The sequence below is a fragment of the Pteropus alecto genome, unplaced genomic scaffold (genome assembly GCF_000325575.1).
Source record: "Pteropus alecto unplaced genomic scaffold, ASM32557v1 scaffold42, whole genome shotgun sequence".
NCBI lineage: Eukaryota > Metazoa > Chordata > Mammalia > Chiroptera > Pteropodidae > Pteropus > Pteropus alecto.
This window is the reverse complement of record NW_006434825.1, coordinates 15,785,046-15,797,747: the sequence shown is the minus strand read 5'-3', so window position 1 is coordinate 15,797,747 and position 12,702 is coordinate 15,785,046. Positions and strand designations below refer to the sequence as shown.

At 41.7% G+C, this 12,702-nt stretch overlaps 1 protein-coding gene across 14 annotated transcripts in view; it reads right to left on the bottom strand.

The window, feature by feature from the left end:
• HYDIN (HYDIN, axonemal central pair apparatus protein) overlaps positions 1 to 12,702 on the bottom strand; it is a 337,481-nt gene that overhangs the window by 165,350 nt on the left and 159,429 nt on the right. For all 14 annotated transcript variants that reach the window (XM_025045274.1, XM_025045278.1, XM_025045276.1 and 11 more), the window contains 2 exons: positions 11,141 to 11,305; positions 9,588 to 9,740 (listed from right to left, as the gene is read on the bottom strand). In XM_025045274.1, the coding sequence (XP_024901042.1) occupies positions 9,588 to 9,740; positions 11,141 to 11,305 (318 nt within the window). The remainder of the gene's footprint in view (positions 1 to 9,587; positions 9,741 to 11,140; positions 11,306 to 12,702) is intronic.

Genomic DNA, 12,702 nt, shown 5'->3' with positions numbered 1-12,702 from the left:
TAGAGAAGACAAAGGATGTAAAAGACTTTATTAAAGGCCATAAACCCTAATAGATAATTCAGACTAATTATAGCAGTACAGCTCTATTGTTCATTTTCTAGTTGTGTAAATTTGGAGTACTTATTTTTCTTCCCTGTGCCTCATTTTCCTCATCAATATAATAGAGACAATAATAACATTAACTAATCAAGTTGGTGAGGATTACATTAAAAAAAAATACATGGAAAGGACAGAACAGAGGCTGGTACATACTAGGTGTTAGCTATTATTGTTATCATTAAGCCATACCATTTAAGACAGTTGAGGGTATTGACACTGGGATAAACAAATGGAATATAACAAAAAGCTCAGAAATACACCCAGGCACAAATTAGATCTAAGTATAACATAGACAGCATTATAAACCGGTGGAAAATGAAAGGACTATTAAGTATCTGGTATTAGGACAACTGGCATTCTTCATGAAAAAAATAGACTTTGCTCACATTATAAATAAAAATAAACTTAGCTGAATTAACGACCTGAAAAATAAGCGTCTGAAACTATATGAATAGAAGAGCAGGGATACATTTCTTAAACCATCAATAAAACAGACACAAGAAAGTAAGATATTCATAAAGTTGACATCAAAATTAAAATCTTTAAAAAAATCACTCCATTATAAACAAAAAGTTAGTACCCACAAAGCATGAAGAACATCTACAAATAGATCACTGATAACAGATAATTGACAGGAGGGGAAACCCAAATGAAAAAATTTTCAACCTCAATAGTAATAAGGCAAATATACCCAAATTATGTTTCATTTTCAGAGTAGCAAGAGCTTGAGTTTGGCCATACTAGGTTTTAGCTCACTAGAGAAACGAATATCTCAAACTCTCCTGGAGGAGAACATTGACAGAATCATTTTGTAAAGTAATTTGGCAATATCTAGTGAAGCTGAAAAATACTCCGTTAGACATACTATACTACTGATAAGTGGAGTACACATAGCAGCAAAAATGAATTCAATAGATTTATATGTATTAACATGGATAATGTCGGAAACAATCTTGAGTCTAAAAAACAAGTTGCAAGATGTTACATGCAGCAATACAACATACATACATTTTACAGCAACAAAATACCACTATCTAGTATTTATGAATACAAATATACTTACAATAAGATAAAAAAAAACATGGCTTGGATACACATCAAATTCATGATAAGGTTGCCTCTGGGGAAAGAAGAAAATAAAACTTGCGAGGAGAATATATGGAGCTCCAACTTTAATATTTGATTTTTTTAAAATAAGGATCTGAGATAAATGTGGGAAAGGTTAATGTGTTAGATTTGAGTTCGAGTGTTATCTCTTTAATTTTTCTGTATTAAAAAAATGCTAAATATACACTGACTTCTAGAATCAAATATTTCTGTGGTGAAACAAAAAAGCACTGACTAAAATTCAGAAAATGAGTTATAGCAGAGGGGCCGCCATTCTTTTATTGTGTAAACTCAGGCAGTTCTCTCAGTGAGAGAACCTCCTCAGTTATCTGATCTGTTAAATGTGGACACTGCCAACCTAGAGGGAGTGGGATGTATGGAAGACACAGAAAGATCTATGGCATAAATCGCATTCAACATGAGTTTAACTATGAGCTAAAAAACCAAAGATTATATTGTAAATGTATGTGTTAGTAAACAAAGCTACTATTTTGCAAAACCCTCAGAAACAGAGAAGAATATAAAGAGGTTACACAACTACAGTTGGTTTCTGATTCATGACCATTTCTTTCCTGTTTCCTTCTGTCTTTTTTTCTTACGTGTTTCCTTCTATTGAAGTAATGTTCGTTTGAGGGCAGAGTTAATTTACCCACTGAGGGCTGAGAAACAGCTCATCTACCTTCTCTTCACACATATTATAGGGCATAATAATAACATTATCTGTCAAAAAGCCTTGGAGAATTATTGTTTGTCCATTAGAAATCTCTCTAGCACTAATTTCCCAATATTGTAAGTGCCCCAAAGGGAGGACTAAATTCTAGATCTATAGAGTGAGCTTCAGGTAATTAGGGATGGTGCAGTGCAGGGGTCCCCAACGCCCAGGCCACAGAGGTCTATGGCCTGTTAGGAACCAGGTTGCACAGCAGGAGGTGACTGGTGGGTGAGCAAGCAAACCATCATCTATATTTGCAATTAGCTAAAACACATATCCTTTTCTCATAGGAGTGTGAACACTATTGTGAACTGCGCGTGCAAGGGATCTAGGTTGCATGCTCCTTATGCGACTCTAATGCCTGATGATCTGAGGTGCAGCTGATGTTAGCGCTGGGGAGCGGCTGCGAACACAGATTAACATTAAAGAGTGGTTTGACTGCACAGAAACCATAATAAATCAATTTCTTGCAGACTCATATCAAAACCCTATCAGTGAGTGGCAAGTGACATTTAAGATGCATTTGGTGGCAGGCTTTATAGAGTGACAAGTGAGTTGATGTACTTCAACTGTACAGCTGCATCTGGTGGCAGGCTTTAAGTCAGAATCCAACACTTATTTTAGTCCGTGCGTGGCCAACCCATTATTTTATTTACCACTTCCATCCGTGCCTCTTTCCAGCCCTGTGCACTTGTCTGTCACAATTTTGGTAAGCTCACAAGCTAACCCCAGCCAAAATGAGTAAAAACCAAACGTCACTGGAGAGCTTTTTGAAATGGGGAAAGACCCAATGATGAGACAGCAGAAGACTCTAAGACAGCAGTCCCCAACCTTTTTGGTACCAGGGACCAGTGCTCCTATGAGAATCTGCTGCCTGATGATCTGAGGTGGAGCTGAGGTGGTGATGCTAGTGCTGGGGAGCAGCTGCAAATACAGATGAAGCTTTGCTCACTTGCCCACCACTCACTTCCTGCTGTGCCACATCTGGGTACCGGTTTGTGGCCAGGGGGGTTGGGGACCCCTGCCCTAAGACTGCCAACAAAAAAAAGCTGCATTTAAAAGAAAATACCAAGAGTCTTACTTAAATTATGGGTTCATTGCAACAGCTGATTCACATTCTCCAAGCTCACTTAGTATAGTATGTGGCGAGTGGCTATCCAAAGAAGCCATGAAACCTTCAAAACTGCTTCGCCACATGAAGACCAAGCACCTTGCATTAAGACAAGCCTTTGGAGTTTTTCAAAAGAATAAAAACCATGAACGTGAAGAAGAGAAGCAATTATTGAAGGTCACCACTTCATCTAATGTGTCCGCACGGCACGCATCATTCTTAGTGGCTAACCACACTGCTAGAGTTAAGAAGCCCTTTACTATTGGTGAAGAGTTGATCCTTCCTGCTGCTAAGGACATTTGTCACGAACTTTTAGGAGAGGCTTCAGTTCAAAAGGTGGCACATGTTCCTCTTTCGGCTAGCACCACGACTAGACGAACTGATGAAGTAGCAGAGGATACTGAGGCATGATTGTTAGAGAGGATTAATGTGTCGCCGTGGTACGCACTCCAGGCTGACGAGTCTACTGATGCTGACAACAGGCAGCAATGCTTGTTTCTGTACAATCTATTTTTCAGGAGGATGAGGTGCATGAGGATATGTTATGTGCTCTTTTGTTTTCCACCAACACCACAACTGCAGAACTATTCAAATCTCTGAATGATCACGTATCAAGGAAAATGAACTGGTCATTTTATGTCGGTGTATACATGGACAGAGCAGCTGCCATGACTGGACGGCTTTCTGGTTTCATTACTCAGGTCGAAGAGGTCGCTTCTGAATGTAAGTCTACGCACTGTCATCCATAGAGAAATGCCGGCTAGCTAAAAAATGTCACCTGAACTTAACAATGTTTTACAGGATGTGATTAAAATTATCAACCACATCAAAGTACATGCCCTTAACTGTTCACGCGGCTCTGTGTGGAGAGATGGACGCAGAGCACACACGTCTTCTATACACAGAAGCGAGATAGCTTTCTGTGAGTTAAGAGAGCCGCTCCAGAGATTTCTTTTAGAAGAATAGTCAACACTGGCAGCACATTCCAGTGACACAGAATGCGCTGCAGAACTTGCTTACTTGTGTGACATATTCAACCTGCTTAACCAACGCAATCTGTCACTTTAGGGGAGAACCACAACCGTGTTCAAGTCGGCAGATAAAGTGGCTGCATTCAAAGCCGAACCGGAATTATGGGGGTGACAAGTGAACACTGGGATTTTTGACATGTTTCAAACATCAGCGGAGATTTTGAAAGAGACGGAGCCAGGGCCTTCTTTCTCCCGGCTGGTGCATAGTCACCAGCTCAGCTTTCAAAAGAGTTTGAACATGATCTCCCAACTGCAAAAGACCCTGAACTGGGGAGGAATGGATCCGCGACCCATTTGTGAATAAGCCAGGTGAATCGGCTTTGTCCGTGCTGGAGGAGGATCAACTGCTTGAGATCGCAAATGACGGTGGCCTTAAAAGTGTGTTTCAGACAACTTCAAATCTCCATATGTTCTGAATTAAAGTCAAGGCGGAATATCTTGAGATTGCCACAATAGCACTGAAAAGCCTACTCCCATTTCCAACATCCTATCTTTGTGAAGCAGGGTTTTCTGCAGTGACAGCAACCAAACGAGATTACAGAGTAGCCTGGACCTAAGCAACACACTTCAGGTACCACCGTTTCCCATCATCCCCAGATGGGACCATCAAGTTATAGGAAAACAAGCTCAGGGCTCCCACTGATTCCGCATTATGGTGAGCTGTATAACTATTTCATTATATATTACAATGTAATATTAGAAATAAAGTGCACAATAAATGTAATGCGCTGGAATCATCCGGAAACCACCTCCCAACCCCCAACCTCTGGTCTATGGAAAAATTGTCTATTATGAAACCGGTCCCTGGTGCCAAAAAGGTTGGGGACCGCTGGTGTAGTGTATGAGGTATAGCTAAAGATTTCAATAAAACAGCTGCTACAAGTTAAAAATGAGCTCTCCAGTATGCCTACAGTATCACTATCTCTGAAATGAACAGGGCAGCACCCAAAGTCTCACTGGGTGTAAAACGCCTGCTAATCTCCTTCTGGGTTTGTCTATTTATTTTGTTAAAATAGGCGGACTTTGAATTTAAACCTCTTTTAATAGCTATGGTAGTGAAGAATTTTTGCATACATTTACATAAGTGAACTGAATGTTTTTATCAAACTACATCACAAATGATCAAAGAAAGCAGATTGTGTCTTTATTTCAGATATACAATTGAGGGAATTGTGGTTGAAAATGACATCATGGAGATTATTTGCATATATACATTTCGACACATCTCTGAATAAAACAAAGAATATCTGGTCTTTTTGTCTATTTCAGAAATGCCCCTTAATTTCTTCTCTTGTCTTTTTAAGCAAAAACCTCCCCTTCTAGATGTCTAACTTTAAGGATCTTTTACATGAAACCAAATTCCTTTCACCATTTCCAGGTCCACTTTAATAGCCATTGATTAGGCAAAGTTAGGAAAAGAGCCTGGGATGGGTCTGAAGTCAGACCACCAGGGTTGGAACCGGGCTCTGCCACTTCGCTGTTATGGCAATTTACTCAAACCTGTCTGCACCTATGTTTCTACCTCATTAAAATGGGTATTATAATAGTATTTCTCTCACAGGGTAATGGTACATGAAATACTACATATAAAGTAGCAAATAGAACTAATTAACATTAGTCATAACTAATGTCATTGTATATCATCATCATAATTGCCAAGCATGCTGCAAGGTGCTGGGAATTGAAAGCAGAGACCCCTTTTCATTTGAAGGAGACAGACATATAAACAAGTAAATATAGAAAGGGGGGGTCCCCATTTAAATGAGAAAATAACCCAGTAGCTCAGAGACTGAAGGAGATGTGAAAGCCCAATGATTCTCTCGATGCCACACCACTGTGTATGGCTGTGACAAGTGACCAAGAAAATAAATGTTTAAAAAGAACCATGCTTGACTGTGGCATCAGAAATTCTGTTTCCTGGATGCTAAAAACTCTAAAGATGGAACTAAAATGGCCTCTCCCACAGATCAGAGGCAGAAGGCCGCTGTGAAGATGTTTTAGTGCCAGCTGAATCCCAAGGTGTCACTGATATCTGTACAAAAGTTTTCAAGTTAGTGGTACCCGAGGCTGAATAAAAGCCAAGAGTAAAAGGAAAAGAATTCCAGATGCTTCCAAACAAATGCTGAGCAATGCACTTGCTTCACCCATGCGAATAGGCATCTGTCTTCCAGCCCAGTGCTGAGGTCCCAGGGCCTGGGGGGAAACCACCATATTCTCGCCCTCATTTCTGCAGTCACCCAGAGAGAGGCATCTGTCTTCCTGAAGGAGCACTGTGTGTACAAGCAGAACCCACAAATTCTTGCCCAAAGGGCCTTTTGTGCTCGGCTCTCACATTCTGATACTTTTTACCCCTCCAAACCAGAGGTGACTCGTTCTATTGTTTTGAGCCCTTAGGCTTAATTCAAATAAGTCAGCAATTGGAAACCTTTAGGGAGGCTGGTTTTCCAGGCATTCTAAAGTAAATGGTCCAGGTCACAGAACACTCTTCTTTCACTAACCAATTTTTCTTTTTTACTCTCAGGGTAAGTTAAGCTTTAATGGAAAAAAAAAATATATATATATAATCTTCAGTGTTTCTTCAGTCTACATTATACTAAGAGTATACTTCAGTATCCTACATTATACTTCAGTTTTTATTAAAAAATCATTTTTTTGTATAGCATTTATTTCTGAGAAATTCAAAATTGCTCTAAGTGTCATTTATTTTCCCATCGTCACGGTGAAGGTGGGCTTCCAGCTGCCCATCTCCTGACCCCTCCAGCTGATAACAAACAGATGTTTCTTGCTAAGGGAGAATCTGATCACATGTTTGCCCTGATGCGTGTGCCATGCACATGGCTGAGCGTGACAGATGGCTGACAGTGGTGCCACGTCCAGGGAGGGCTGACAGTGAAAAGAGGACAGAGAACTACCCCTCCTGTCAGGGCGGCCAGAGGAAAAGAGAAAAACTTCCCGACCTGAATTCATAGTAATAACAGAAGAAATGAATGTATCCTTGACCCTACTTATTTCTCAATGAGCTAGAAATTAAATGCAATAAATATTTAACTACCACTTACCTGGGTACTGAGCTGTAGGCTTAGAGAACAAGCAACTATTAATTGAAACTCTCTCCTAATGCTTAGTAATTTCAGTATGAATGAATCTGCACGTTCAGTACGACACATCAACTTGAAATTAACCATTGTGTTTAATTTCTAAGTTGGTATAATTCAATTTCCATAGTATTAACACATACAGAATTTACTAGGAAATCCATCAAAAATCCCAGTCGAAATATGAACGGTTTAATTTTCACCAATGAGAATTACCTTTGAAACAGCTTTGATGTGTTCGGGGCAATTAACTCAATAAACACCAGTTTTCCAAGTGAGGACTGAGGGAAAAACATTCTACAGCAGATCACTTATATCACACATTTGGCTCCTTAAAACTGATTTTAAAAAATAATTTAAGATGATATTAAAGAATCAAAAGATGGAATCATGAAACTTTTGTGGAAAAGAAAAAGTCCCATTTCATTAACTAGCTGGGTCATGCACTATAGACGCTATATTAGTAAAAACAACAGATCTTTGACCTGCTTTTTTTTTCTTGAAAGGTTCCAAAAGTTGCTATAAAAAAGTGAAATCTGGAGACATCTGAGAACGAAAAGGGAGGCGGTAGGAAAGGAAACAGTTGCTATATTTGTACTAAGCAGTGTTGTGGCCTCTGCCCATCTCTTGCTGAGACAGGGAGGCAGCCTCCTACAGTTGAGTCAGTGGGGTTCAACAAACAGACCATAGCAGCTAATACTTAGAAGTTCCCCAAGGACACCAGCCCCAGGGAGAATGATCACCATTAAGACAAGGACCCTCTTACAAAGGGCTGGAGGACTTTTCTTTTGGTGCCGCAGGGGCAGTCAGGCTCAAAAGCGCCCCTGTATATCCTTATCTTCATTAAGATGCTAAAAACCACACCCCAGGGTGGAGATTTAACATGCTAATGAACATGCTGAAGAGACATGTAGCCCAAGTGACCAGGTGCCAAGAAACCTCGGCCTCTACGTGCCTAGACATAGCTATTTCCCCACCTGACTCCCTTTAGAACCCCTGCCCAGGCTTTTCTCGGGGAACGCCCCCCCCCTCATTTCTTCCTTTTTCCAGTGCTGCTTCCCTTGTGCAGAAGCTTAATAAAACTTTCTCTCTGTTTACATTGGTGTCTGGCAATCTCTTGATTTCCACCCTGGGAGATCACAAGGGCCCAGGGTGTAGGCGACACTTCCTCTGTAATCAGCTAGGCCCCTCCAGTGCCCACCTCTCACCACCCTGGCCAGGCCATCTGACTCTCTTCCTCCCCCACTCTGAACTCTGCATGTAGAAATCTAAACTGGAAGGCGTACTTCCTAAGCAATTCCACCCAACCTGTCAATTCCCATGCTTTCCACCAAACGCATCAATTCATTGGATAAAGACTAGCAAAGGCATCTTTTCTACAGGATTTTTCTTTACACATTATTACATGTTATTTTTTACACAAGATCAAGGCACTGGAGCAAGAGTGGGGTTGTGTCTCAACCTCATGTTAAATGAGCAATGACTGCACAGGAAATGGCTGCCTTTTCAAGGAGTAAGAACAAATGATAATAAAAAGAAATAATGGTAATGATAAATGGCTGCTAATTAGGAGCAATGACACTGAGGAGCTGTCACAAGTCAGCAAAAAACTAAGACCCTATTCATTCTGATAGTGACTTACAAAATTAATATTTTATTTTTCAGAAATATCTGATAAATGCTGAAACCAAATGTTAGCATTCATTTGTCAATAATTTGAAGATAGGAGAAGGGTATACTATTTAAAATTTTATATTAAATTTAGCAAATTTTTCTAAAATCAAGAATTTTCTAATTACTAGGTTAGAAATTCCTAAATTCTGCAAAAAAAGTTATTATTTGTTAAAAAGTTAGCTTATAGAAGACTATGAGATTTAAATATCATTACAAAATACACAGAAATAAGATGGACTCATGTCTAGAACCATTTTATATCTGTCCATTTCACTGTTTTCTTTAATTTCTACTTATGGCAAATACTGTCTTATTATTTCCTATATCCTTATAAACTACATTAAAATATTGACGATGGAAAAGAGAAAAAAATAGAATAAGTATACAAACAAATTTGTAGCCAAAAGGGTTCAAATTAAATATAAGGAGGTATTTTCAGTTACAGAGACATTTAAAAGGGGTTTTCTGGAGGTGTGGGGCTGGGCTTAGGTACAGTTGAGTAAGGAGATCTCTGAAGCATCTTCCTGAACTGAGATTATTAGTAAATGTAGTTGCTGGTTTACCGAACTACATGCATTTTGTGTTTCTTAGTCAACAAAAAGAATTGGGGATGAGAACGACAGTTTAATGCAGTTGAACCACGTAAATCTTTGCTTCTGGTGATCATTTCAAAGGCATGTTACAAAAATAGGGCCACTACCTATAAGACTTAGGCAAAGCTGTATTTTCATCACACGACAGTCCCACAGTCTACTCACCATGCGTGCCTGAAATGATGCAGGGATGAAGGCCTGGTTAGATAGGCTGAGAATCCTGGAGGAGTCCTTTAGGACATAAATATTGCCAAAATCAACTTGAGTGGGATGAACGTAGATAACTGGGCCTTCTCCAACGCTCCTTACGTGACATACCTGTGTTTCCAGAGAGAGAAAGAATACAGGAAGAGCTGAAAATGGTAGGCCTTTAAAATCAATTGAAACAAGCTTCTAGCCACCACTTTAATAAAAAGCAGGGGCATAAAAGGATACTTATGAGAACTGACATCCCTTTTCCCTAGTACTATGGCCAGCAGGACACAAGGCTCGCTATGCTGGTCAGATCTGTGAATTCAATGTGGAATTTCTCCCCCAAGAAGGATGATTTGCTTCCTTATGTCAGCTCAGAGCTTCGCACTGAGGGGAAACCAGAGTAACATTCCTCTATATGCCCCCTGGCACTCGGGCCTCAAAAATACTTAGCACAGGGCTAAGGACTAGCACTACAGAGTCAGAAGTGGCTGGACTGAGCCCCGTTCTGTTGCTTCTAGAGGCTCACAGAGCCATCCACTGAGCACAGCGGTACAAGCTGGGGACTGAAATCCACCTTGGTCTGCTACCCTCTCCCTGTGCTCTCGGCCAGGCACTGTATCTACCTGAGAAAAGGGGCCTTCTTCTTTCATAAAGTGCTGCCTGCTCAACAAATGACCATCTCATGAGCTACATTTCTGCAGGGTGGGCACAGGGTGGGCAAGCAGGGAACCTGGACCAGCAGCACCTCTTGGACTGACCTGCCTTTGTGATGCTGCTTTATAAGTCAGGAGGTTTATCTATGGCATCTTATATAGAAGAGATTAAAGCAAAATTCTAATTTATTCTACTCGCCAAGTAATCAGAGTCACTTCAAACAATTGTACGCTGGCATCGCCCAGCTTCCAAGTAAACCAAATGTCTAGGAATACATAGACCATTAGGTAACGTCCTTCAAGATTCAAGATTCATCCTTTCACTCAGCTCAAGCATCAGAGAGCTTTCCATATCTTCCTTTTCCCACACTTGGAGGGAGGCTACTTCTCTTCACAGCTTCAGTAGATTTTTTGGGCAATGAGTCCAGTCAATATACAGGAAAAGGTCCAGTGGGCAATGGGTGACACCAACCTCAGAGCCACATGCAGCAAGCTAGTGATGCCCAAGGCCAGCTTTGCACCAGGGACAGCTGAGGAGATTGTTAAACATGCAGATCTGCTCTCCCCTCAGAGACTCTGATTAACAGGTCTAGAAAAGGGTCAGGAGTGTCTCTGCTGTGTAAAAACTCCTGATAGGAGTTTAAGACCAAGTGCCACAAAACACTACTACATTTGGATGTATCTGCAAATAGATTCCCAATGTAACACGTTGCTAGTTTTTTTACCACTGTAGAGTGACAACTGTAGAACTCTAGAACTACAAGCAACTGGAGGATATGCAAATATGGCGCGTGCCTTAAATGCAGAGGTTTGAAATGTTTGGTAGGAAGTAGAGCAATTTTAACTGCAATTCTGAAAACTGACTCCTACCATAGGGGGTTCCTGGCTCCCAAAGATTGAGATATAAACTGTGGATCTGTGCTCCCCAGTGACCTGGGTCTCCAAGGCCAGAGGTATGTGAACGGTGCTGCGGGGAGGGATGATTCCAGAGGGCCTGGGGCTGGAGAGCAACACGGCGGGCGCGTCCTCATACACCTGGTGGGAGAGACAAGCCAGAGGAATGAGCAAGCCCCTGGCGTGGGATGAAATCAATAGCATATTAGATTATTTCAAAACAAACGTCCTGTGTCCTTGCGGGGTCTTTAGAAATGTATCATCATTCAAGCAAGTACGTGGGGACAAGCAACCTCAATTCTGCCAAAAGGAAGTTTGGTTAAGTGGGGTATGCATAAGGCCCCCAATTCAAAGTGTACAACCAGCAAGATGCAGAAATTATCCACAATGTGAATTAGTTCAGGACAACAGCTTCCCATGGTCACCTTCCTTAGCCTGACCCTCCATGCTTTCATGCTTTGCTCCCCACCACCTTGTCCATTTGTGCTCCATCAACAGAGGCCACTGGTATTTCCTGAACACATGCTGTTGCTTCCCATAGCTGACCCTTTGCACTGTGTTTCCTCCTCCTGGAGCGCCCGTTCCCTTTGACCTGCCTGCACGCTCACCCCAAATGCCCCGGGCATCTCCAGTGCTCTAGAGTCAGAGCTTTTGCCCTGTCCCCAGGGCACGTTGTGCAGTCCTTTTCCATAGCATGCACTATCTGTCTGTCCATCTTCACCACAGGCTGTAAACTTCTTAGGGCACGACCTGGGTTTTTTCTCAGTACACGTCCACTTTCTGGCCTAGAATATATGCTCAGTCCATGTTTTTTAAATGGTGAAATAGGTAGGTGAATAAATGAATGAATGAATGAATGTTGTTCAGTGTCTACCAAGGTGTGCTGCCCAGAACCTGGCTCTGCAGCATATCACTAGCTTTTATGCAATGACAATAACCACAAATAAAGCTTTAAAAATCCCACGGCCAGAGAAGGAAGCCCGCGGAGACCCAGGGGATGTCGCCCTCGCCGCCAGTGTCTGCAGAGCCAGAACTAGACTTAATCCTGTGGGAGGCTGAGAGCTGACGGGCAGTTGTGTGGTAGCCTGGAACGGGGCTTGCTGCATTCTCAAATTCCAGATGATGAGATCGATGCATCACTGTGCATCCTTGAGGGGTCCTGCCCAGCAGGTTCTGGCTGGCTGCAGACTGGTTCAGGTGTAGAAGATTAGACTGCCTTCTCTTTGATTTTTCTTTAAAAAACAAAATAAACCAAAAAACCAAAGCAAGCTGAAAACAATAACTTTACCAGTGGGCAGGCAAGAATTCTTCTGTTCTAGAAAAGGCAAGTTTATGACTCTTTCCAAAGCTAGCCTTCGAAGAGCCTGGCTGCAGCTGAGGCAGAGGAGAGATTTCATGTAGCGGCTTGGGCAGGGCGATCTCTGCGCCTTCTGCGGGCTGCAGAGGAGGGCCTAAGCTGTGGTGCAGATGGAGGCGTAGCTTTCCGCAGCTCTGCCCTTTCGTCTGTGCACATAGGTGGCGAGGGCCCTCCCCCATGC